General features: G+C 39.0%; 1 protein-coding gene across 1 annotated transcript; it reads right to left on the bottom strand.

Annotated features, from left to right (window-relative positions):
- Positions 1-41: 41 nt before the first annotated feature.
- Positions 42-2,827, bottom strand: LOC124261934 (serine-enriched protein-like). Its single transcript, XM_046696300.1, has 5 exons — positions 2,764-2,827; positions 1,197-1,443; positions 776-978; positions 507-664; positions 42-131 (listed from the first exon to the last, which is right to left on the bottom strand). The coding sequence occupies exons 1-5, from the start codon at positions 2,825-2,827 to the stop codon at positions 42-44; spliced, it is 762 nt and encodes a 253-aa protein (XP_046552256.1).
- Between the last annotated feature and the right edge of the window lie 24,797 nt (positions 2,828-27,624).

Here is a 27,624-nt window from a genome sequence, read left to right as displayed (position 1 = left end):
CAAGGGAATGTGCATCATTGAGAGGATCCAGACAACTTATATTAGCTCCTGAACTTGGAGTAGTTTCCATCACTGTGCTGTGATGAGGACACCACAGCGTCAAGTCCTCCCAAGATTTCCCAGTCACGTGGCTTGGTAACAGGTCATTTGTGTTAGAGGTTGAAAACTCCTTTGGTCATGTCATGTCATCCTCCAGACCTGTGCGATAACGAAAAGGTTCCAGCTGTCCGTTTTGGTGCATTTACAGCAATCATCTGTGCTGTGGGGCTTTAGTCCCGTTTACTTGGGTCATTGTCACTCTCCCGGGACTTGCTGTGTCGTCACGAACCTTCTGTGGCTGTTTGGCATTCACAATTGTGCACGTAGGTCACTGCTTGGTTTTCATGGTAACTGTAAATTAGGAGGACAGAGAATTGAAATATAACTCGGAATGGCATTTGTTGAACATATAATTAAGCACTAAACAATTGTATTTTAACAGTTACAAATATTATATTCATGCGTACCTCAGCCAGGAGCTTTTGAGCAGGTATTTTGTGTAGATACTGTCTGGCTGTTCCTTCAAGCTTTTTTCTCTGTCCATGACCTTGGCATCTGTCTATGAAGTCCTTGCAAGCAGTGCGAAGATCCGGAACTCGAAACTCCTCTGATACACAAAGAAGGCCTGAAATGCAAAGTGTAGTTTATATTAACTTACAAATGTCTGAGGTCTCCTTTCAGCCTTAACGTTTAGTTTCCCATTCCCATTCTAAATATTTTCTAACGAAGAACCTACCGACAACATGGTTGACGTCGACCTTGACCTTGCCCGAGTGGACAAATGTGATGAACCTTCTGAATGTTTCGACCTCGTAGTCAGGGACGTGGATGACGAGCGTGTTTGAGCAGGGAGAGGGTTTCTGTTTCTTGAATATATTTTTGGTTGTTTTCGACAGCTCAGACTGTTTTTGATGATGCAAGATTAGTTGATATAAAGACCTGGAATAGTTGTAAGTAGAATATCAGATTTAAAGGTTTCATATTTTTGGCTCGCAACGCCCAAAATTGAGTAAAGATGACGCAAAGGTGTTAGAGGAAGACTAGAGACTGCTTCAAAACCGAAGAAAAATAATATAATTACATGTTGCCAGTAAATTGTACCTTGAAATAAATTGAAAAGTTTTTTTTTGCATTGCATAATACCTTTCAATTCTTACCTGCTTCGAGTTGCTAGTATGGCCTTGACCCCATGAACCGGAACTCGATCTTTGCCAACAAGAAAAGTGACGTCACACAGCTCGGGCATGCTGAGAATAAAAGCGAGGCTGTCCTGAAGACCGGCGGTGCTTTTGAAGATCATCACTTGGCCATGAGATGAGGTGCGTGGCAGTGGAAGAGGGGCTGGGCTTGAATCACGTGATATATTGGAAGAGTCACTTGATTCATAACCAGACGATGCTTCACCTGAGTGCAAAGACAAAACATTAATTAAGTATACACAATGTCATTTAGAAGTGGTCAGATGTAACATATGTTATATTTGGGATTACACTTTCTCAATAAAGCACAGATTCTATCACGTTTGTTGGGTGTGATTGGAAACCATACCCTCAGAGTCTGGCACCTAATCGCTAGCACACAAAGTCTGACGTCTAACCAGCTCAGACAGGGCTGCTTGCACAAAAATGGAAGTCGGACAACTGGTAGTCTAGACTGGGGACTTTAAGTACCCCACTGATAATTGTACATTGACACGGCTTCCATGGCCGAAAGCTATGAATACACTATGCCATTTAGAAAGTGGTCAAATGTAACGTATGTTACATTTGGGATTACACTTGCTCTGTAAGGTACTGATTATATTTCACATCGGTACTTTGCTGAGAAAGTGAAATCCAAAACATAACATATGCTACATTGATTATCATTGATAAGTTAACTTACCAAGAAGGTGCTTTTAAGCTTACCAACTTAATTTACAATTATTTATCACTTCAAACAACAATAACTAAAAAAGATAATCCCTGGCTCTCGTGCGTTAAAAATATTTTAGACAATACTTGACTCTCGTATGTTATTGAAAATCCCTCAACTTGTACAAACCAGTGGCTGGTGTCAAATGTTAAATGTATGCCATATTTCTGGTAAAATATTATTCTTATCTGATCGCCTAGATGAATATTTTTTTACAACCTTTACATATTATGCTGCGTTTTGGAAGGATACCGATTAAAAACTACAGTGCACCACTGTAAACAAGGCGCATAAGCCACGTTCTCTTCACATCGACTGACAAACGAAGTCAGATGTCCGAATATCGTAGAAAAAAACACTATATTCTAGTAAAATGAAGAAATATGTCAAGTGGTTTATGAACTATTTGACCCTTGTCAATAGGCAGGGTACGTATATTTTACGGAGCAAACATTGTTCTTATACAACAAGTAGTCCGTGTAAAACTACCTGTTAAGTTAAGTACACAGTGATGGTTTGTTGCTGCTCGGTAAACAAGGTAGTTAACCTCCTCCAACAATGCCCATGTATCAGTGATGGCCTGTGACTTGTAATGTCCCTGGCGTAGTTATTCACCCATATCGCTGGGCAATACGTAAGCATGACATAGGCATTTCCTAAATATATGTCAGTCATCCTTCTTTCCATGCAACACTGAATAGCCGTACAATGCATACCATTATTACGACGCCATAAAACTGAATAAGATATTCACTATTACAATAATACCATGTACAAGCTGTTTATCACATCAGAGTCATAATAACTCACCTCCACTTTCACTGTCCAGGAAATCATTATCCACCAAATGAAGTCGGGAACTATTCCTGTTCATTTTTGGCTAAATTCAGATTACAACTGGAAGTTTAGAGAATTACCAGTTTGTCCGCTGGTTCAGCGACTTTTAATTCGTCATTCGCCTTCTTATAAATCCTTCGTTACCCTGGCCGATGGGACCACGTGACCTGGAGAAGTATCGGCTTCGCCATGTTGTTTTTACAAGCGGTAACTTGCTTCAGGCTCTGTGTTTATACAGCAATCACTCCGTGTTAATTTCACTGATTAGAATGTAGCAATAATTAATCGTACTAGTTACAGGTCAACACCCATTCAGCCAGCTTTTGTGTGTATGGGGTAATTTTTATCTGATCTAAACCCTTTCTCCTATCTCGCTTTCTCTCAATATGAAGATTGTGATATTTTCCAGAGGGTTTGGTATAAATGTACCTTATTAACATCTGAAGGTGAAATTATAAATGTCGTGAACTTATACATTAATCATGATATTTTGTTTGACAATAATGGGTTTGTTAGAAAGGTATGAAAATATTACATGTTCATGAGCCACGTAAGCAGTATGGACGAAAGCCACAGATTGCCAGTAGCATTAAACTTTACAAAACACCTATATGATAATATTCCAAGGTGCGCTCTTCCCCTCTTCACTTTAAATGTGCAACGGACCAGCGTTCTGCCCCCATGGACATGTGGACGTATCATTATGATTATATTGCAATAGTTGAACAGTTTTCTAACACGATTCAGTACAGAAATATACAGAAATCCACCATTCTTGTGGAACCTAAGTCGTTTCACCTGTTTTTGTTTGTAGTGGAAAGGGCTTCCATTGTACTGACTGAAACAGCATTGCTGCTAAGAAGCCCCAGGCTAACCCCCATTGGCTCCCAACACTACTGGATCCGAGGTGATTTATGCAGTCGAGTATAACATAATGAGTTGTCATAATACAACACTTGACATTGTAGCTTTGTTACACGTTTAAATAAAACAAAAGGCGTATGTAATGTATTCCTTTGATGTTTATTGGCGTCATATTGCTGTAAAACTTCATCATGATTGTGTCGACATACCATACTGCCTTAAACCGTTGTGGTATTACGGACAGACTGACGTAGTGTTGAGGTGTCGTATGATTCATTTGAACATATATATTCAGGAATATCGTGGTACTCGTGACAACGACATATCTAGCATGTTCATTCTAAAATGATTCAAACCAATTAAAGGTAAATATATTTGAACATATGTGTGCCAGTAAACTAAGTATGTAAACATATTCACAAGAGCTCTCCTATAATTAGTTGTTTTGAAATGAGGCGACGTTTTTGCAAGATGATAAAAAGTTGAAAACGACCTCCAGTCTTCACGCTACAACGAAATATGAGATGACAATATGAATGTGATGGATTAGATAACAAATTCAGCATTAGAGGCCTGGGTAAGATACCAGACGTTTAATTGCAATTAACATGTGCACTTGATACAATTACAATAACTCGATTTGAAGACGCCTCTTCAATCAATATTTTATCTTGGAATTTGGTCAAATTAGCAGGAAATAGTGGATAAGCAATGTGTTCATTTACAAGTCAGCTCAATGATATAGAAGTGTGGTGAAATTTGGACTAACGCCGCGTTCAAGACTGGTATCTAGCCACGTGCATGTACGATGTTCAAAACGAATACAGACGCAGTGCATTCCCAGGAACACATCCTTAAAAACTGAAATGCAAAAATCATACTGAAAAAAACCCCAATACGCTATCGGGGAATACTACAGCACTCCTCAGACTTTGATTTCATATTTCACAACTTTTGATGTAAAATCAAGCATTTCACAGATCTTATCACGACACTTGGTCAAAATTTGTTTCTAGAGAGTTTCAAGTTCCAACGAATGAATTACGTTTATATTAAATATATGAACGACATGTCCAACTTGACTCATCAGTGAGAAAAACGTATGTCTTTTTTTGTTCCGATTCCCTGCTGTCCATAATGCCGAACACCAGGCAGGATAGCAAAAAGTGTCCTCTTTCAGTTTTTGTTGATACTCCTAATTATGTCTTTGGTAATGATTATAGATAAGGCATTTTTTTAAATTGTCAAAATAAAATAATTGAAATTGGAAAAGTAATTTATTTCCACTATTGGTTCATCATTAACTTTATGTCTTTTTCCATTTACCACTCCCTCCCCCCAAGAAACCCCCCCCAAAACAAAAACGTATTTCGTATGTGCAATGCTTCATTCAGTTGTCGATAGAGTTACTTGACGTGTACCAACAATAATACCACTTTGTCTGTCTATCAATCACACCATGACACGAACGTATGTGATTATTTATGGTTTTGACATTCTTTCTTGCAATCTTGCTTCTGTAGAGAATACCAGTGTAACGATAGTGTCATTTCAGAGTGATGGATTTGTGCAATTCCAGATAAGTGCAATATATCGTATAAATGGGTATTGCTTGGTGCGTTGAGTAAAGTTCGGGACAGTAAACATTAATTTCACTCGGGACATATTTCCCGTAATCACTTGTACCTCGTGTGTTATTCTATTTATTACCCATTCTGTAATTAAACCGAGAAACCAGTATTTATGAACTCAAATCCGCATCTTCTTAAAGTGTTTACAACTAAGTCAGCTGATCTGTATTAATGCGCGGATGAAACCAAACTGCTCAAGCTTAATGGAATCGCAACAATCATCTTGCAGTAAGTCATTTATGACACTCACCGGTAAGTGTGGACGCTCGATATCGTTTCCGGCAACACTTTCAGTCTAAAACGTGTCATGTATTCACCTTCAGTGTATTATATACCTTGCGACTTTCATTTCACCATGTGCAGTGTTTATCACATAAAAGCGAAAGGAATTTAGTTGTTAGTGGTTGTATTATTCTCGTTACACGTCCAGTAATGAATCCGTACACCTTGACCATGTCATTGACGTTGATTGCAGTTAATTGGCTAGCCAGGCTTGTTTACAAAATACGATTGGACTTTTTTTTACTATAAAACATGTTGTTAAGTAAACGACGCCATATTGTTAATGAAGTATGAAATGAAGCATTAAATATGCGTCAAAATCGAAATCCTGTATGTTTTTTTTTGTTCTATTTCAAAATCTCGAATCAGGGCGATTACACCATACGATCGACCAATCAACGTCGAGAATCACTAAATTGCACACTGTGCAAATATCAAAAGGATATTACACGGGATCTCCTCACCCGTATGTGTAATAATTAAGAAATACAGTTCGCTCTACCACCTTGTATAGTGTAATAAAACACACTTTCGCCCTGAACTATTATACATAGTTAAAGTACGAGGATGCTTGCGTCCAAGTGCTTTAACGTGTTAATAGTTCAGGGCGAAAGTGTGCTTTATTACACTACACATGGTGGTAGAACCAACTGTATTTCTTTTCTAAGATGCCAAATTTAATACTTTCTAAGGATAATTACGATTAATTTGAGGCAGAAACAAACGACGGTGTCGGTGACCTAAATTAAGAATCCTCGCACAGGGCTAACTGGCGCGCTGTTCTATTGATGTCTCTGCCCCCCCACCCCCCTACGTTAAGACGAACGTTACCAGAAAAAACAAATGATAACAGTTTGATGACGGTTTACGTTCGGATTAAATATCTTCTTTGAATTATTTTAATTACATCTGTCATTAACGTAAACCATATGGGGCAATATGAACGTCGCATTTCTACTACCTCGTAAGTTTAGATCAGTACATCCAGATGAAGCTGAGTAGTCAAGCGACGTTCCACGATTGCATTGTGGGAATGTAAACATTGCGCTCGTTACCGTGTCGCTGAAAACTTGTGAGTCGAATTGACACATTTTAACCGTCGTAAAACATAAACGTAATGTTTCCACCAGTGATGTTAGCTGCGTGTAGCAACTGCAAACCAAGAAACGGGATGCAACGGAGTAGTTTACTGTAGGAGGCCGTACGAGGCGATGACAACTGACATGCATCGTGACGTCGCTTACATTGTGACCTAATGTAAAACGGTTCGATTACGAGGGGGCACACTAGAATGGCGCAGTGACGGGATAACGTCATTCAATTGTTACGTCATCAAAAAACTATACCTTTATTGCCTGATAATGTAATTTTTTTTCGATTGTTCTAACCGCTAGGCATCTTAGAATATGGGATATCACTTATGACGTTAGGGAACTGATATCGTTCTGATACAAGCGTGTTATCAATGCTACTGACATCATCTCTAAATGCAGATAAAGAAAACCTGCTTGAAATTAGTCAGTTTATCTTGTGTCAATTTGTTAGAAAATATGTTAACTTGTAACATCATTTAGGGGAGTACTTATGTACCACTTTTTCTCCCAATAGTTACAAAATATGTGAAAAGTAACCATTTTTGCTACTTCCGATAAGTTTTACTGTTCAGACTGAAATGCATCATTGCATAATGCTTTGGCGTCTTATCTTCACTCTGATGATCAATAACCTCTACATTATCATTGTAACAGTTCAGAATGAAGAAGTTAAATTTTGCTTCGTCGTCTTTGCATTTTTGCAAATGTGCTCAATATGGTCTCGTAAATACTGATCAACCTCCCCTAGGTGATCCCGGTCAATCTCATAGTCAGTGAAATTCAAAGCCGTTTGGACAAATGCTTTGCTTTGTTGCGAGATGCTCTGTGTAAATCCAACATGACTTGGTATTGCTAAAGTTGTGCAGTAAGCAATTACATTGATCCGTGAAGGTCCGGGTTAGAATGAGCCTTCAGTAACTCACTCACTCACTTCATACATTTACCCGTGAAGGTTCGGGTTAGAATGAGCCTTCAGCAATCCATGCTTGTCGTTAGAGGTGACTAACGGGATCGGGTGGTCAGGCTCGCTGGCTTGGTTGACACATGTCATCGGTTCGCAGTTGCGCAGATGGATGCTCATGCTGTTGATCACTTGATTGTCTGGTCCAGACTCAATTATTTACAGATAGCCGCCATATAGCTGGAATATTGCTGAGTTCGGCGTAAAACTAAACTCACTCACTCACTTCATGCATTTACCTCAAAAGTCGTCTGGCCTGAATTTCCTTTGTGTCGGACGTAGAATATATATATATATATATATATATATATATATATATATATATATAGCTTCTTTACGTATTCACAGTCCTATTCACACCAGTTCGAAAGAGTTCCCGTGCTCTACATACCAATCTTATAGGCTCATTGAGATTGTCTGGGCTTTTCCTGAAATCTTTGCAATTCTTGGCTTTATGATTTGGCAGTTTTCCAAATCCATTCACCATTCCCCTCGCCGTCTTTATTTATAGATTGTACCTCATCACACTTACGACATCTAATAAAAAATTTATTTTCATGCCAGATTCAGATATACATCATGTATCAACATGTAAGTCATGAGCTAACTCAAAATAGCATTAACAATATATAGTCCGTTACATTTCTACCGGTTCTGGTCATATCACGACCATACTGTACAAAGCCAGTTGTAAATTCTCCCACTTGCTCAATCTTTTACCTGTTGTCTGCAATTGTTCAAGGATGTCAATAAAGTAACAGACTCAACATTCTCTTTCATGGCATGCAACTGAGATGTCAACTCCAAGAAGTGCTGAGTTTTGTTCAGCTGTAATATTGCTGTACGTCTGGATGAATGGGACCCGAAACCCCGTTAATACTCTGTGAAAAATATAGGCAACCATGAAATGTGAAGACTATGTTATATACCCAATAAACCCAATCGTTACACAGACTGGCACAAATGCACACAAATCCAAACTGATGACGATTTAATCAGTATAGGGCGTCCAAGGCCACGGGTAAGAGTTCATCAGCCATTGATCCAAGACCAGATTCTACGAAATTGTCTTCAAACGGCTAATCAATTTGCTGGAAATTTACATCTGGCCATTGAAGTATGAGTTACGTGTGAACGATAAGTAAATATCCAGTATTTACATTTCATCTCCACAATTGAGCAGACTCTTAGAAAGCTTCATATCACCGATAGTCGTCAACGATACATACACCGTCGAAACAAGGATAGTTGTCGCTGTTCATTTTTCATGTTTGGAGATAAATCGGGATTCGATTTGCACTTCATGGATAGGCATGATCGTCTCTGGCATGATGAACGCCCGGTCAGTGATGCAAGGAAAGGTTGTGTGACGTTTGGAAGCTTTTTGTCTTTCAGGACGACAATGCACCTGTTCACTGTGCTCAGCCTGCTGACTGTGCTCAAACTGTCGATGTTCACCTAAACTTGTCGTGATTTCCAAGTTTCCTCTACATGTATCTGTTGAAAACTACCCAATCTTCAACAAATAACCCCTTTTCTCAGTACAGTCTGCCAATTCCATAATGATCATTAATACCAAACAATGTTCCATGATTACATACACCCATATCCTCGTATTGATGCTGTTTACATGTGGAACTTTATGTATTTCTTCTACAAATTCCATACCAATCACATGGAGCATGTATAAATTTACTGTTCATAGCCTGCCCTAAAATTGTCTTTGATGTTACCATGGCCATTCCTTTGAAATATTCCTCTTTATATTGTTCCATGTATGCCGTCAATATGACGATAGGACATTATTAGAGTGAGTCACATAAATACATCGACGAAGAGCATTAATTTAAACATTGGCGAATGGAAATGGTATTTTAATATCCATCAAGACGTTTGATATTACTGAAACCAAGGTGTTACACGTCCATCTGTATAACATGTCGGGCATTTTCCACAAGACTCTGTTGTAAGTATGATAATAGAATTCCGGAATGTGATGACTAGCTACCGTGTGTTAACAGCGTGTGCGTGCGTGCGTGCATGCGTGCGTGCGTGCGTGCGCGCGCGCTTAGGTGCGTGTGTATATGGGTGTATGTCTGCATTTATGTGAATGTGAGTTTCGTTCGTGTGTCTGTGTTGTGTGTGCATGTGAGGGTACTATGAAGGATTTGTGAGTCATGTTCACGAGATAGTTCATATACACCCCGGCTTAACAACACGAAACTCGTTGAATTCATAAAACATTCTATCGCAGAAACATTGGAAAATTCAACCAGAACTCTTTGTTGTAGTCAAAGTGTTATACGCTCCTTCGTGCACTGATTTTAACAGGGTACTGAACAAAGCTCTTCACACTTATATGTTGGCAGGGATTTCAGGACATCTATAGTCCTTAAAAAAGTACATATGTCATTGTAAACTATATAGCTGTGGTAATATAGGCTTTATTCCACTCCACCATGCAGCATATTTACATGGCTACACCACTCAGGTACACTTTATTTATCATCAGTCTTGAACGCCAGGCGAGGCATCAACATGTTTCACATGTCCAGGGTATTGAACCTGTAATATATTACCATTTAGACAAAAAATTACACAGCACAATAGAATTCAAATATACATTTATTTGAATATTATAAGAATTCATAAACCTGATAAGAAACTGACACAATTGACGTTTGCGATGCCGAAATTATAGCTTTGGACAGAACACTTGTGTTTTGCAGTGGAATGAAAACAAAAATTCTAATTATTTAATCCAAATTTTATTTCCCCACAATTGTAAATTTATATATACACTAACGAATGCAAGATACTGTACGAAAGCTTCAATACCTTGCTGAGGTCCGATTATGACCAAATCATCTCAAACGCGTCAACATCCAACACACAGATGTTCGTTCGACGCAACCATCTAACCATCTAACATTCTAACACTAATACCCTTACCCACAGTCTCTAACACACTCATTTAACACACACTCTCCGAAGTATCACGAAATACGTTTATATAACAAACATTCATTCATGGAATTCTCGTGCAGTAGCGTTTCCGCGAGGCGTTGTGTTCGCGCATTTACAACACATTGTCCGAGAACAAAACAAAACATCCATAGGATAACTGAACGTCCCAAAACGCAACTGTTCTATAACCTCATCCGAGAACATGCTCATCTGGTGTCCGCGGTCGCAGTGTTTCGGACATTCCATGAACTGTTCTTCAGTCCATTCCCCCCCCTCCATGATAGACTCCTGTCTATCATATGTTCTGCTGATATCCATGAATCATGAATCACAAAATGAAAAAATGCACATTTCAATAAACAACACATCCTGTTTCTTGATCCTCTAAAATAGTCATTTGGTATCCTAATTCGAATCTTCAAAAGTCAATCCTTTACACAACGATCCTTCGAATTCAATCCTCCTGATGCCGACGATCCATGCTCCAGACGAACGATCCATCCTCCAGACGACGAACGATCCATCCTCCAGACGACGAACGATCCTGCTCCCACTGCTTGCATGAACATATCTCGCCTGAACCTCCACATGACTGATCTGCTTAATGTTCTCTCAAGTCATCCTCCGAATTCCACTCGAGTGGACACACCTTCGTCACAGGTCTCATCAGCGTAGTTTTCCCCATCTTTACTTGTACCACTCGAACATGTCCATCCTTGCCTGGATATGTGTTGATGATTCTCCCCAAAGGCCAGCTTCCACGTGGAGAATCTGGTGAAACTACGATGACGACATCATTTACCTTCAGATTGCGGTTAGCCTCTCTCCACTTCTTCCTGACTTGAAGAGTTGGTAGTAGCTCCCTCAACCATCTCCTCCAGAAGTGCCTCACCAGTTCCTGTATTCGTCTCCATCGTTTTCTGGGGTTGTATGACGTAGTATCAACACTATCTGGAGCAAATGTTCCACCGACTTGCCCGTGCATAAGATGATTTGGGGTCAACGGTACATCATCTTGGCAGTTAGCACTTTGATAAGTGAGTGGACGAGAATTTATGAGTGCTTCTGCGGCAGTAAATGCTGTAGTTAGCTCTTCATCCGTGACATCGCCTTTACCCAGAATGGCAAAGATAGCTCTCTTAGCTGACTTAATCATGCATTCAAATACACCACCAAAATGTGGTGCATGAGGAGGGTTGAATCTCCAGACGACTCCCTTATTAGTCAATGATGATCTCGCAGTCGCATCAAGTTGTTCAACCAGATCTCTCAATTCCTTCACAGCGCCTACAAAGTTAGTTCCGTTATCGGATACGACTTCTTTTGGCATTCCTCGTCTATTTGTCATGCGGAAGAAAGCATTCAAAAACGAGTCACTATCTAGACCATATGACATTTCCAAATGTACAGCCCTAGTGGACAAACACGTGAAAAGACACAAATATCGTTTTTGTCTCTTCTTTGACCTCCCTTGGATAGTCAGAAAAGGCCCTGCATAGTCCACTCCAACATGAGTAAATGCTCTCAGTGAATAGCTAACTCTCAGCTTTGGAAGTGGAGCCATAATCTGAGGTCTCGGTTGAGCTTTTTTGTCTCCGACAAAAGGCACATTCTGTCTCCCATGCTCGAATCTCTTCACGAGCAGCAATGACCCAGTATTTTGAGGATAGAGCAGCTAAAGTTTGATTAGTACCTACTGCATGTTTACCCGCTTCGTGGTAATGTTTCACAATAAGCCTTGTGACCCGGTTCTTACGAGGTAAGATTATTGGAACTCGTGCTCCCCAAGACAAGCAGTCAGCATATTTCAGTCTGCCACTGCATCTAATTAGTCCCTCTTCATCGATTATTGGCTGGAGTCCAATGAGTTTGCTGTCTTTTGGAAGCTGTTTTCCTTTTTTGCAGTGCAGAAAACTCTTTCTCAAACTCCTGTTGTTGCGTCTGACTGATGATTCTCATTTCAGCATCTTCGATTTCGTCAACCTCCAAATTACCCATGTGTCGTAATTTTGGTGCAATACGTGCATTGGTAACAAATCTGCTTACCCAAGCATATATTCTAGTCAACCTCTTCCAGTCAGAATATCTGGATGGATGAAGACGCCATGCATCATCCTCACCTTCAGACATTAGTGTAACAACTTCCCTTTTTCTGGACAGTTTCTTTATTTCTAAAGTACTATCACTTTGAAATCCAACTATTTGTTCTGGCCATTCACTTTCTGTGAGTTTCAGAAATGCTGGTCCTGTCAGCCATGTACTACTGGCTAGGTTCTTCACTGATGTACCCCTGGTTAGTATGTCTGCAGGATTTAACCGAGATGGAACATATTTCCACTGATATGGACTGGTGTGTTCCTGGATATAACCAATGCGATTTGCCACAAAAGACTTGTAATTTCTACTCTGGCTTTTTATCCAACATAACACATTCATACTGTCACACCAAAAATACGTGTTGACAGTGGACATTTCTAACACCTTTGCTGAAGCAACAAACAATTTCACCCCAAGGCCTGCCGCCATCAGTTCCATTCTTGGAATGCTTACAGATTGAAGAGGAGCAACCCTGCTTTTGGAGGTAACTAAACGACTGACCAATTCCCCACTCTGGTAAGTATAGACTGCATATATTGCTGCCCCATATGCATCTTGTGATGCATCTGCAAATACATGAAATGTTTTGTTTCCTATTTCAGATTTGATTCTCAAGCACCGTGGTACTCTGATATTGCATAACTCTTTAACCTCATTTACCCATTTCAAAGTTCTAAGATTCAGATCTGGATCAAGCTCTTCATCCCATCCGAAACCTGATATCCACATCTCTTGAATCATCATTTTCCCCACAATGGTGAAAGGTGTCAAGAGTCCAAGCGGATCAAAGATCCTTGCAATTTCACTGAGAAACATTCGTTTGGTCATTCTCACAATGTCTTCAGTGACAAACATAATGACTTCTATATCTTCCTGTGATTTTTGCGATTATGAACGGAGTATACCCACATCACCTAATTTTCCTGCCTAACCTTCTCCCACATCACCTAATTACCGGAAAGGCCCAGTACGCCTTATATCTGTAACCACTAAACCGTGGCGTCTCACTGTTCATCACCTCATTAATTTTTCGTACCTAACGGGTAAAAACTAGGTGAAGCGGGGGACACCGATGCAAAATGCTCTTTACGAGAACAAATAGTATCATCACTGTTTGATAGTAATTCAGATGATACAGACGAACTCGTGCAATGGACCCTGCACCAAGTTCAGATCTCAATAAAAGCTATTGACCACACCAGCTGTCCTCAAAACGTGTAAGCATATCTTGACCTTCTGGGAGTACCTGCCAGTTAGCCAGAAATGTTTTCTAATGATGTTCAACGCCGTGCAGCAGTACTCCCGACATGCGAGGGTTGTCTGGAAACAAACCAGATAATAAAGTGATGGACCAGCAAGCCTAGTAGCATGATATCGCATTAACTAATTTTGATGAAATTTTAAATAATATGGTAATTCTGAATTACGTTTGTTTCGCAAGTGAAAAGAAATTCTGCTTCTAATAGGGAGCAAATATGTTCCTTTTTAGCACATTGGGTGGTTGTTTTAAGGAACGGCTTTGAACACATGTACCTATATCAACATTGGGTTACAGACAGTCTCAATGTCCAGGTGTATTCAGTAGCACATCAACATTTTACTGTCGATGCGAGTAGTTGAGGTTCCGCGCTCTGGATTATATGGACTTACAAAGCGACGTGAATTGCTAGTGTGTCTGGCTGCGTGTCTGGACCAATGCTGGTTTCATGCCGCCAGACAACTGAAACATCATACCTCTCTTGGACACAGTTAACAGATTCCTTGCAGGCCAGTCGTTGTTTTATTCCATAATTGCCGGGCATATGTATGCCCACAAAAGGATATCTTTCAGCGTCTCTTGCTGTGACGTGGTAATGGAAACGCCGACTCACTACTCTCTGGTCAGAGAGGCTATTTAATAAAAATGGCCATTTATTACGCGCCTTTTCCACGCACTTGTGCATGCTCAAAGCGCTAACAAATTATTATCCCGGATAATCCAAGCTGCCTGTGAGGCGCTAGAAGGTTATTAGTCACATGACTTGTCCCACCGGGTACCCACTTTCTACTGGGTGAACAGAGGCAATTTAGTCTAAAATCACTTGCCTAAAGGGAGGCCACATGTGCCACATGTGCTTCGTTGTGGGGCATGACCGAAATCATAGAAACTCTCAGGAGTCAAGCTGCCAAACACGGTCACCCATCTAGGGTCTGTCCGCGCTCAACGTTACTTAACTTCAACTGATTAGTGACCTGAGGTCTATGCTCAGGACCACACACTACCATACACTACTACGGGGAAACTATGTACATCAAAACGATTTTTACGGTTTATGTACTAAATATAACGCATATATTGCTGTTTCTGCTCAGACGTCGTTTTGTCTTAAGTGATATTCAGTGTTTGTGATTGGTGGGCCTCGTGTGTACAGACTCAGTTGTATTTCCGATAATCTTGTCAAATATTCACAAAGCAACAATGACTGACAGCTCTAATTATATAACATCTTTGGTAATCATGATAGATGAAGTTTTTTCGTGTTTTTTAAAGGAATTATTTTAGTTTGAAAAGAGTCTATATTTCTTTTTTCGATTCATTATTAACTTCAATATCTTCAATGGCTTCAATATCCATTTTAATTTCCATAACATTCTAAATAAAAACAAATTTCGTATTGTGTATTGTCATTGGGTGAATACCATTACCACTTTGTCTGTCCATCAGTCATATAATGGCACCAACGTGCGTGATTACTTGTGATACAGAAATGCCTACTCGGAATCTATACAGAGTATCAACGAATTCCAGTGCCAGTCCAGTGTGATGTATCAGTGTCTGCTTTTGTGTGCTTGTGCACTCGTGCGTGTGCTGTCAGGGATCGGCGAGACCCCTACCTTCCGAGCTGTCTGGTTCTTGCAAATACTACCCGAAATGGTCATAAATTGGTATTTACGTAAAAAACATGAGTCATGTTCACCACTCAGATACACCATACTGACACAGTCTTGAACGCCAGGGAGGGCAAAAACACGTTTCATCTTTCGGAATGACGTGGCTTGGGTATAGAACCACCAAGTAAAATAACAACAAAGTGACAACAAATTACACAACAGAATGCAAGTACATGTTTATTTTGATATTGCTTTAATCCATAAATTCGATAAGAAGCTGACACAGTCGACCTTTTGGTCTGCCGAGCTTTGAACATATGACCAACATAACCCCACGATCCTGTCTCCTGTGTGAAACACATCACTGACATCTCTGGAGATACAATAATAATATTATGTCGAGTATATCCCGTGGTTCCAGCAGTCGCACGTAATCCATATATGGGAGCGCTGAGGCCACTTTGCTTTGATGAGCACAAGTGCTGTGTGAAGTCCTCCCGACATTCCACTGTCATCTGGCAGGTTGTGTTGGGTGGTTGTGACATCATCTTGTCGTTTCGCCAGACGTGTTCGTTTAGGGATATAGGAGGGTGTGTCGGTAGTAACCTGTTTTGTTCTTTCATCCTTCAGAACTGGTGTCTACCATATGACTGATATAACACCAAGAGCTTGTCTCATGTGTGGAATATACACCACTGATACCCTAAATACACTGTAATATGACGCAGAATATATATGAGAATATACACCACTGACACCTCTAGAGATACAATAAGATGACGCAGAGTACATATATCCGGAGTTTCCATATATGAAAGCGGTGAGGCCACTGGGCGGCGATGAGGACAACTGCAGTGAGGTCCTCCCGACATTTCCCTGTTGTGTTTGGTGGCTGTGTTGCCTCTGCAGACATGTTCCTTTAGGGTTATAGGAGCATGCATCAGGAGTAACCTGTTTTGTTCTTTCCTCCTTCAGACCTGCGCGATAAGGCAATAGTGCCAGTCCCTGGTTTGGTTCGTCCACAGCAACCCTCTGTAGTAGGTCCGCTCTGGTCATTGCTTTTGTCCCAGGGTTTGCTGTCTCGACAGGAACTTTCGGGAGTTGTGTGACATTTAAACTTGTGTACGCAGGTCACTGCTTGATCTTCATGGCAACTGTAAAATAGGAGAACAGTGAAGTAAACTATTACACAGATTGATATCTGTTGAACATATGAGCACTAAACAATGACATTTCAAAAGTTACAAGTATTCTATAAATGTGTACCTTAGCTAGTAGCTTTTGAGCAGGCATTTTATGTAGATACTGTATGGCTGTTGCTTCAAGCTTTTTTCTCTGTCCATGACCTTGACATCTGTCTATGAAGTCCTTGCAAGCAGTGCGAAGATCTGGAAGTTGAAACTCCTCTGATGCGCAAAGAAGACCTGAAAAACAAAGTAGAAGTGGGTTCAATTTACAGTTTCCTCCGGGTTCCTTTCAACCTTTAGGGCTAATTTCCCTCTCACATTCTTTATATCTAATCAATTAAGAACCTACCAACAACATGGTTGACGTCGACCTTGACCTTGCCCGAGTGAACAAAGGTGATGAACCTTCTGAAAGTCTCCAACTCGTAGTCAGGGACGTGGATGACGAGCGTGTTTGGGTAGGGAGAGGGTTTCTGTTTCTTGAATCTCTTCTTTGTTGTCTTCGACAGCTCACATTTTCGTTGGTGGTGCAGGACTAGCTGATATAAAGACCTGTAATAGTTGAGTATCATATGGTAGAATATCAGATTTAAATGTTTCATATTCTTGCCCCACTTCGTTTCATTAAGCCCATATTAAATGGGGACAAACAGAAGAAAAATAATGTTGACAGTAAATATGTTTCTTGGGACCTCGAAATATACATGGTGTGCTGCAGTGCATAATGCCTGTGTATTCTTACCTGCTACGAGTTGCTAGAATGGCCTTGACCCCATAAACTGGACGTTGATCTTTGCCAACAAGGAAAGTGACGTCACACAGCTCGGGCATGCTGAGAATAAAAGCGAGGCTGTCCTGAAGACCGGCGGTGCTTTTAAAGATCATCACTTGACTCTGAGCCGATGGGCGTGGCAGGTGATGAGGGGCGGGGCTTGAATCACGTGATATATTTGAACGAATCACTGGATTCATAACCAGACGATGCTTCACCTGGGCACAAGCACAATACATGAATTAGTTTTGTCATAAGAAATGGCCATTCTTTGCAGGAAACCGAAAATACCCAAAGCTGGTGGGAAAATCGAAAAATGTGGACGCCGTCATTCAGGCATAAAACTAAAACTAAATTTATGAATGCTGTGTTGATAAACCGATCACCATTTATCGAAGTATCTTTCTGATAGCACAAAAAGAATCATTGCTACCCATGCATATCATGTCAAACTGAATGGCAATACATTGTGAATCTTCAGAAAATACGCAGTATGTTTATTTTCAATAGAAAAACAAGTTACAGAGGTAAGACTGTATGAAATATCACAAACAGAAATTCCTTACTTTATACATTGTCCATTGCTGGTTGCTAAAGCAACAGCTGCCGATTGTTTATTTGGAGACAAACCTACAGTACATTCGACACATCTAAATGCCGCTTGAATAAAAAAGAAATATACGCATATTACACCACAATTAAAAACACTCTGAATTCTAAATTGAGCTTTACACTTTCAGAAAGGGAGTTTCGAATAAGTCAAAATAAGTATACATGTTTCGTATTTAAACCCATAGTATACGCTATTAATTCAAACAACTTCCACAATACGCAAAACACAAGCATTATTCACACTCAGCACTGGGGGAAATGATGTAACAAAAGTAGACATCATTATTATGACGCCATATTGCTGATGTTTCCGTCTAAAATGAAGAAAAGAAAAAAATATTGTTTGAATGATATTCACTATTTCTATAGTACCAGATACAAACTGTTCATCGCATCAGTAGCCAAATAACTCATGTTAAGTTACAACTCACCTCCACTTTCACAGTCCAGGATATCATTATCCAACAGAACAAGTCGTGAGCTATTCCTGTCCATTTTTCGCTGACCTCAGATTACAACTAAAAATTTAGAGTAATATCAGTTTGTCTGCCGGTTCAGTGACTGTCAATCTGCCATTCGCCTTCTTATAAATCCATCGCTACTCTGGCCGATGGGACCACGTGACTTAGAGACGTTTTGGCTTCGCCATGTTGTTTTTACAAGCGGTAACTTGCTTCAGGGTCTGTGTTTATACAGCAATCACTCCGTGTTAATTTCACTGATTAGAATGTACTAATAATTAATCGTACTAATTGCTGGTTAACAGCCAATTCAGTCAGCTGGTGTATATCAGCGGTTGTATGTGGGGGGTATCTGGTCTAAACCCTCTCTGCTGTCTCCCTTTCTCTCAATATACTAAGGTTGTAACATAATCTTGAGGACTTTATATGAATGTCACTTATGTGAATTTTTGATGATGAGATTATTGAAGACTATATTTATCTTGGTATTGCGCTGGACAATAGTGCGCGTTTTGTTGTAAAAGTATGAAAGGAATACCTGCTCAAGCATCAAGAGCCATGTAAGCAGTATTGTGAAATATATAGAATGCTAGAAGTGCCACCAGATTGCCATTTACCTCTGTTTGATCAACTTGTAGAACCCATATTACTGTATTCTTCAGAAGTCTAGTGATACGAAAATATACAAATCACAGAACATTCTTAAGGTTTTATGACAGCCTCTGATTACATGGTATACAGCGCACTGGACCGTTATCTGTTGTTTTTCAAAATGCTTTTAAAGCTAGTATTACAGGATTTTCATTCATCAAATTTATTAATCTTGGAATGCAAGGGTAAATGTTCTGTAAAAAGTAAATATTACAAACTTTATGAGGTAATGCTTATTTCACTTTCTTATCTTCCGAAACCAACTCCAAAACTTAGATTATGGTATGACCGCTTCATGAATTACACTTGGAAACTGGTATATGGAAAAACATTGTTAGATTTAATGGACAGTATGTGTATTATGAACTAAAGCTTCCCTTTGGCATGACCAAAATTAGCAGTCCTTAGACAAAACAGCTGCCCGAGTATTTTTGTAATAATCCTTTTGAAGAAAAGTTCCCCACAATTTTGAAATCAGGTCGTAAACCATTTACTTCAAAACCAGCCATATGTATTAAGGAAGGTTTATGCAAACGAATCATGCATGTACATGAGTGTATTTTCTTCGTTGTTGTTTTATGAGAATTCATACTATCACAACTCTATGTTGTCTATGTCTCAACATGTGATTGATGAGAATATAATTCTTCATCTTCTTAAAAGCACTCAAAATAATCGTAACTTGTATCAGTCGGTGAACTATCCATTCTCATATCTCATAACTCTTTAAAGCGGGACCCATACATGTTTATTGTTTTGCATACCTCTATGTATATATGTTATACCGTACCTAACAACTCATCGTATAGTTGTATATGTGTGTAGATAGATGCATGCTTGTAATATTCAAGTACAGAATACTGGGAGAAATAATATCTTCATCTTGCAGTAAAATGAATATCTTATGGGCAACAAGATTAACCCCTTTTCAGCCAAACTGAATTGATCACTTACAATAACAAGAAAACATCTATGACACTTCAGAAAAATGCATTATAATGCCATGCACAACAAGATGACAATGCAATATTTGATTTGGGTGTTACGAGACCTTAAAATCTAACATAACTCCAATGTGGTAATATTCCAGGGTGCGCTAAGGACCACCGTCATGTCCCACCGTGTAGGATAAGAAAACCAACGTAATAGTTAAAACGTGTTCTAAAATAACCCCTTATTTGTAAAAGTACATATTGATCCACAAAAAAAAAATCATTCTTATTGACCTTTTTGATCAGCTAAATCGTATAATCTATTTCCTTGTTAGAAACGGAACAGGCTTCCTTCACAATAACCGAAACAACATTGCTGCTAAGAAGCCCGAGGCTAACCCCTTGGCTCCCAACACTGCTCGATCCGAAGGTGATTTGTGCAATCAGGTATAACATAATGGGTTGTCGCAATACAACACTTTACAATGTAGATTGTAACACGTTTAAAATAACATGTGTATCCCCTTGATGTCTATCGGCGTCATATTGCTGCAAACTTCACCTAGTGACGAGAGCACAGAGGACCAATGAATATGGTGTGTAGTTGGACACCGAACCGGGTACATATTATAGCATTACGGACAAACTGACAGACAGCATTTTGAGCTGTCATATCGAACAAAGTGATGGATAACAACTTCTTTAATTTGTGCGACTTTTCGATAGATCCTTGTACTGTACGTTGTCAAGACGGGATGAACACAATCCTGCTTGACAACGGTACAAGAAACTGTATCGAAGCGTCTCACGGACGAAATAAAACTTGTTATCCATAAAGTTTGCTCAATATTTTACTTCCCAACTTTTAATATGCCACTCAAAGAGGTGTTTGAGGTGTCGTTTGGTAAACATGAACCAATGCAATCATGCACCGGAAATTATTTTTAGTTTCCAGGAATATCGTGACACACGTGGTATCGACATCGATATTTGGTGTGTTCTTTTCAAATTAAGTGTAATCAAATTAGAAATTAATAATAGAACTCTAGGGAATTTGAGGAGAAGAAAATTGACAATAATAGGGAAAATAACTGTTGTAAAAACTTTAGCACTTTCATCATTGGTGCATATATTCACTTCACTCTCAAATCATCCAAAAGAATTCATTGACAAATTAAATAATATATTTTATAACTTCATCTGGTAAGATAAGCGGGATAAGATAAAGCGAGCGACACTTATTAGAAAATATGACGAAGGGGGGCTCAGAATGGTTAATGTAGAGGTATTCATAAACTCATTAAAACTCTCAGTAATACATAGATATCTTGAAAAATCAAAACAGTACTAGCCCTCGTACCTTTCCATTCAATGATATATTTCTGCTTGGAGCCAATATTGGAAATTATGTGAACATTATGAATCCCTATTGGAAAGATGTATTGGCTGCATGGGGAATATTTTATAAAACACATGAAACTGACTTTACAGATATTGATCAAATCTTATCCGAAACCCCTTTGGTTAAATCATCAATTCCAAAATAGTAAGTTTATCATAAGACATTGGAATCTCAAAGGTATTATTCACTCTATAAGAGACTTGTGTAATGATCAAGGTATTTTGCTATTTAATGAACTGAAGAAAACTTACAAAATCAAAGGCACAATTCTTGATTGTTATCGGGTTCTTTCAAATATACAAAAAAAACTGGAAAGATACTATTAGAAATCATTTATTGATTGTTCATAATTATTGTTTTAACACATCACTGATAGGCTTACTTTCAGCACCAAAGTGATCCAGATATTTCTATGATAATAAGTGCTGAAAACTTACCTTCGATATGTGAAAAATGGCAAAATATCTTTGATATTGTAATTCCATGGGAACATATTTTCAAAAAATATAGAAGATGTACAAAAGATACTAAATTGATTGACTTCCAGTTTATATTTATCCATAATATTGTCTATGCAAAAAAAGAGGAATTACTAAAAATGAAATTAGTGGATGATGAACTTTGCTCATTTTGTAATTTAATGTCATAAAATGTGATACATGTTCATTGAATGTTCTGGTTGAAACTGAAAGAGTATAGTGAAGATACATCATCAGAAAATTTTACCCTGACAAATACACAGTCTTAATTAGCGGAAATAATACCGACCTAATGTACCATGGACTTCTTACTGGCAAAAATACATCCGTGTATCAAGTATTAAAAAAGATAAGTTATCACTAGATACATTTGTAAAAATATTTGGTGATATTTTCAGGATAGGAAAAGCAAATAAAGTTGTAACTAGTTGAACATATGTGTGCCAGTATAGAACAAGAACTATAATACCATGTCTTCAGATAAACATCAAGTTACAATCTTAAAGAGGTATGGTGAAATCGTGATTAACGTCTCTTTCCAGACAGCTTCGTACACGTATGTTAACACGGTGCTTTATACTGTGTTCAGAATCAGTATACTTCAAGCTGACCAGAAAGAAATCCCTTTATGCTGAAACGCAAATATCATACTGGAACAGAAACAACACGACGTCAAGGAATGCTACAACAGCCCAAAAGATTTCATTTCACAACTTTTGACGCAAAAGCAAACATTTTAGTTCCTAGGTATTTTCCCAATATGGTTTATGGTAAACTTGTGGAGAACATTTCCAAATTTGACTCATCAGTGAGAAAAATGATGTCTGCTGTATCTCTCCTTGTGTTTTCGGGCGTGATCATCTCAGTTGCCTTTGCGTGTATTTGTGACAGAAACAACGGCGTTGCCGAACACACTCACTTTCCAAACACCTGGTCCTGGTATCACCATTGTTTGATAGTGTTTCGTAACTAAATGGATCACAAAAAGCAGTGATGACACCAGGTGTTTGGGAAAAGAGTAAGCCGTTCTCGCACTATCAGAAACACCTGTCATTAAGCACAGAAATATAGGTGTTTGTTGCGACCACCAAATGACACATTTACTAATACTGTTGGATTTTGAAACGATATGGCAATTCTGAATGACGTCTGAGGACAAGAGCAGAAATTCTGCCTCTACTTAATAGGTACAGTGAAGCGTTTCTGGTCGTTGTTCGGGGACAGTTTTAATGAACGGCTTTGAACATATGTGCTTACATTATCCTCTATGTGTATAACCATATTATTGGTACCTATTCAAAAGTGCCCGATGCCTGCAAGTGGATTGTTTAACCACTAAACAATGATGAAGTCATAAGTTAAGGGAAATCTAGTTTTTATGATATGTGTGCAATCTGAATGCGGAAATGTTTTTTAAAAATGTCTCGGCTGAACATTTGCTGTTTGGACTGTGTCGAGTCGTTATATCTCTAGGCCCTGTACCAGAGGTACTCATGTGACTTGGAAAAAATTGAAAAAGACGGGGTCAGAAGAAAAAGCCAGAATGATATTTAATGTACTCGCAAAATGACGTCAATGGATGCCTGTGTATGACTCCTCGTGGGGTCGGGCCAATGCTGGTTTTATGGCGATAACAAACTGAGGTACCACACCCCACATTTACACATCAAACCGATTTCCTGCTGATCAGTCCTTGTTTTATTCCATAAATGCCGAGCACCAGACAGGGCAACAAAAAGTGTCATCTATGACGTGACCACAAATCCCCTGCTCTTCGATCTTTATCTTCTAGACTTGCATATGAATGTGGATATTACGGTGGAATTACAATACAAAAACAAAACGAATATATATGTTATTTCAGCTCAGACGTCGGGGAGTCTCAATGAATATTCAATATTTGTGACAGCCTGGCCTCTTGTGCACAAACTCAGACTAATTTACGTAAACCTTATCACATATTCTATAGAATCCGGAATGTAACAATGACTGATAGTCATAATTATGTTATGTCTTTTGTAATCATGATTGATAAACCGTTTCCGTGAATGATCAAAGGAATAATGTAATTTGGAAAAGTATTTTCATTTTGCATTATGTTATGTCTTCAATAGCCATCATTTTTTGCATTAACTTTTTCAATTTAACCACAGAAACGACTTTCTTATGTGCAATGACCCATTCAGTTGTCAATAAAGTTACTGGATTTTTACCAACAATAATACTACTTTGTGTCGTCATCAATCACGCAATGATACGAACGTATGTGATAACTTAGATTACTGAAATGCTTTCTCGCCATCTTGATTCTGTAGAGAATACTGGTGAACGATAGTGCCATTCCAGAGTGATGTATCTGTGCAAATCAAGATAAGTGGGAAGTCCAATATATCGTTTTAATAAATCATGTTGTATTTGCTGAGAAGGAAGAGGATATCACTTGTGACGTCATGCGTTTGAAATATTCCTCTAAATATTGTTCAGTGTATTACCGTCAGTATGCAGAAAGGCTGAGTAGATTTATATTTGTGTATTGTACACTACCGTGTCACAACATGGGATTCATGAGAATTAAATTCTTATCCTTTTCTTCATACAAGCATTCGAATTAATTGTAGCCTATATAAAACGGTACACTATCCGGTATGATTCAGTGTGTCCAAACTATTCAAAGATTAGGAATTACTTGCTTTATTGTTTCGCATACCACTGTATATACATGTCACACAGGAGGCATCCTTGACTACTTAAAGTATAGTTTTATGTGTATGTATATATGGATGATTGTAATATTCATGTGCGGGATCCTTTAATATACCATATCTTCATCTTGCAATAAACATTGATTGTGCTTTCTGGTGGTGAGAGACAAAAGAATATATCCCAACAGATTGTCCTCTTTCCTGGAAATCTCAATAGATTACTTAAAATAAATTGCAAAATGTGATACATGCCTAATTAAATAATGGATGTGAAGAATTAGATCACAAATTATGCATCAGACAACTGGATAAAACATAGCAGACCTTCGATTGCAATTAACTCGTTTCCTACAATCACAATAATGCAGCCGCTTTGAGGACTGTCGGCAACGCCTCTTCAGTCAATATTTTATGAAGTAATTTGCTGCAAGCCGACCAGAAACCTATCCATTTAAATTGAAAAGCAAACATTATTTCATACTGAAACATAACAGCACGAGTTCGAGGAATATTCTAGCAGTCCCAGCCTCTGAAACAAATATGAGCATGCCCTTTCAAAGAAAATTGGGCATGTACGTCCATGTCTCTCAAGGTCTGTTTGCATCTACCGGGTTTTTAATCGAAGTATATTTGTTCTTTTAAGTGACGGCTAAATTAGAGTACAATCGCCACTGGCTGAAAGTATGGTGTAAATCCAGCTAGGGTCCATGCAGGTAGCAAAGGTACTGTAAGTCCCCATGTATGGTGATCTACATTCAGTTGCTGGAAATCTATAGCCCATTTTTACAATGTGGTGTTGTTTACTAATCTATTCTTTTAAATGCAATCAACTAGTTTTAACTATACCTGTGATACTCTGATAATCCTACTGTCCTGTTTAAATATGACCCTTTTTAGACACGATATGACACGATGAAATATTGCCAAAGTGACTATAAATTTAACTCACCGACTCACTCAAAGAAATTTTCTAAGATCGCTTGTTCTTTGTTGTTTGATCAGGTGTACGATTGTCAAGACCTGAATGGAGTGTTCAGTGGTTTTATAATAGCCATTTGGAGGACATTTCCAAATTTGAATCATCAGTGACAAACATAATGACTTCCATATCTTCCCGTGATTTTTGCGATTATGAACGGAGTATACCCACACCACCTAATTTTCCTGCCTAACTTTCTCCCACATCACCTAATTAGCAGACAGCCAAGTACGCCTTATATCTGTAACCACTGAACCGTGGCGTCTCACTGTTCATCACCTCATTAATTTTTCTTCCCTAACGGGTACGAATAGGTGAACTGGGAGGACACCTTATGAACACTTGACTTGCCAATGCTAACAACTCCGATGCAAAATGCTCTTTACGAGAACAAATAGTATCATCACTGTTTGATAGTAATTCAGAAGATACAGACAAACTCGTGCAATGGACCCTGCACCAAGTTCAGATCTCAATAAAAGCTATTGACCACACCAGCTGTCCTCAAAACGTGTAAGCATATCTTGACCTTCTGGTAGTACCTGCCAGTTAGCCAGAAATGTTTTCTAATGATGTTCAACGCCGTGCAGCAGTACTCCCTACATGCGAGGGCTGTCTGGAAACAAACCAGATAATCAAGTGATGGACCAGCAAGTCTAGTAGCATGATATCGCAATTACTAATTTTGATGAAATTTTAAATTAGTGGGTAATTCTGAATTACGTTTGTTTCGCAAGCGAAAGGAAATATATGTTCCTTTTTAGCACATTCGGTGGTTGTTTAAAGGAACGGCTTCGAACACATGCACTTATATCAACATTGGGTTACAGACAGTTTCAATGTCCAGGTGTATTCAGTAGCACATCAACATTTTACTGTCGACTCGAGTAGTTGGGGTTCTGCGCTCTGGATTGCATGGACTTACAAAGCGACATGAAACGCCAGTGTGTCTGGCTGCGTGTCTGGACCAATGCTTTCATGCCGCCAGACAACTGAAACATCATACCTCTTTTGGACACAGTAACAGATTCCTTGCAGGCCAGTCGCTGTTTTATTCCATAATTGTAGGGCATATGTATGCCCACAAAAGGATATCGTTCAGCGTCTCTTGCTGTGACGTGGCAGGTAATGGAAACGCCGACTCACCACTCTCTGGTCAGAGGGGCTATTTAATAATAATGGCCATTTATTACGCGTCTTTTCCACGCACTTGTGCATGCTCAAAGTGCTAACACATAATTATCCCGGATAACCCAAGCTGCCTGTGAGGCGCTAGAAGGTTATTAGTCACATGGCTTGTCCCACCGGGTACCCACTTTCTACTGGGTGAACAGAGGCAATTTAGACCAAAATCACTTACCTATAGGAAGACCACATGTGTCACATGCTTCGTTGTGGGGCATGACCGAAATCATAGAAACTCTCAGGAGTCAAGCTGCCAAACACGGTCACCTATCGAGGGACTGTCCACGCTCAACGTTACACACTACCATACACTACTACTTGGTACACTTTGTACATCAAAACGATTTTTTACGGTTTATGTACTAAATATAAAGCATATATTGCTGTTTCTACTCAGACGTCGTTTTGTCTTAAGTGATATTCAGTGTTTGTGATTGGTGGGCCTCGTGTGTACAGACTCAGCTGTATTTCCGATAATCTTGTCAAATATTCACAAAGCAGCAATGACTGACAGCTCTAATGATAATACATCTTTGGTAAGCATGATAGATGAAGTATTTTCGTGTTTTTTTAAAGGAATGATTTTAGCTTGAAAAGAGTCTATATTACTTTTTTCGATTCATTATTAACTGTTATGGCTTCAATATCCAATTTAATTTCCATAACATTTTAAATAAAAACAAATTTCGTATTGTGTATTGTCAT

The sequence above is a fragment of the Haliotis rubra genome, unplaced genomic scaffold, assembly GCF_003918875.1.
Source record: "Haliotis rubra isolate DU_JTF1 unplaced genomic scaffold, ASM391887v1 Scf817, whole genome shotgun sequence".
Classification (NCBI taxonomy): Eukaryota; Metazoa; Mollusca; class Gastropoda; order Lepetellida; family Haliotidae; genus Haliotis; species Haliotis rubra.
Note: the sequence above shows the minus strand (reverse complement) of the source record. Positions and strands in the feature narration are given on the sequence as shown.

Excerpts from the sequence above, each read along its gene's own strand:
- LOC124261934 (XM_046696300.1), bottom strand. The coding sequence starts at position 2,827 with ATGAACAGGAATAGTTCCCGACTTCATTTGGTGGATAATGATTTCCTG. Across the intron at positions 1,444-2,763 it reads CCTGGACAGTGAAAGTGGAG|GTGAAGCATCGTCTGGTTAT; the intron begins GTGAGTTATTAT and ends CTTTGCACTCAG. Across the intron at positions 979-1,196 it reads ATACTAGCAACTCGAAGCAG|GTCTTTATATCAACTAATCT; the intron begins GTAAGAATTGAA and ends CAACTATTCCAG.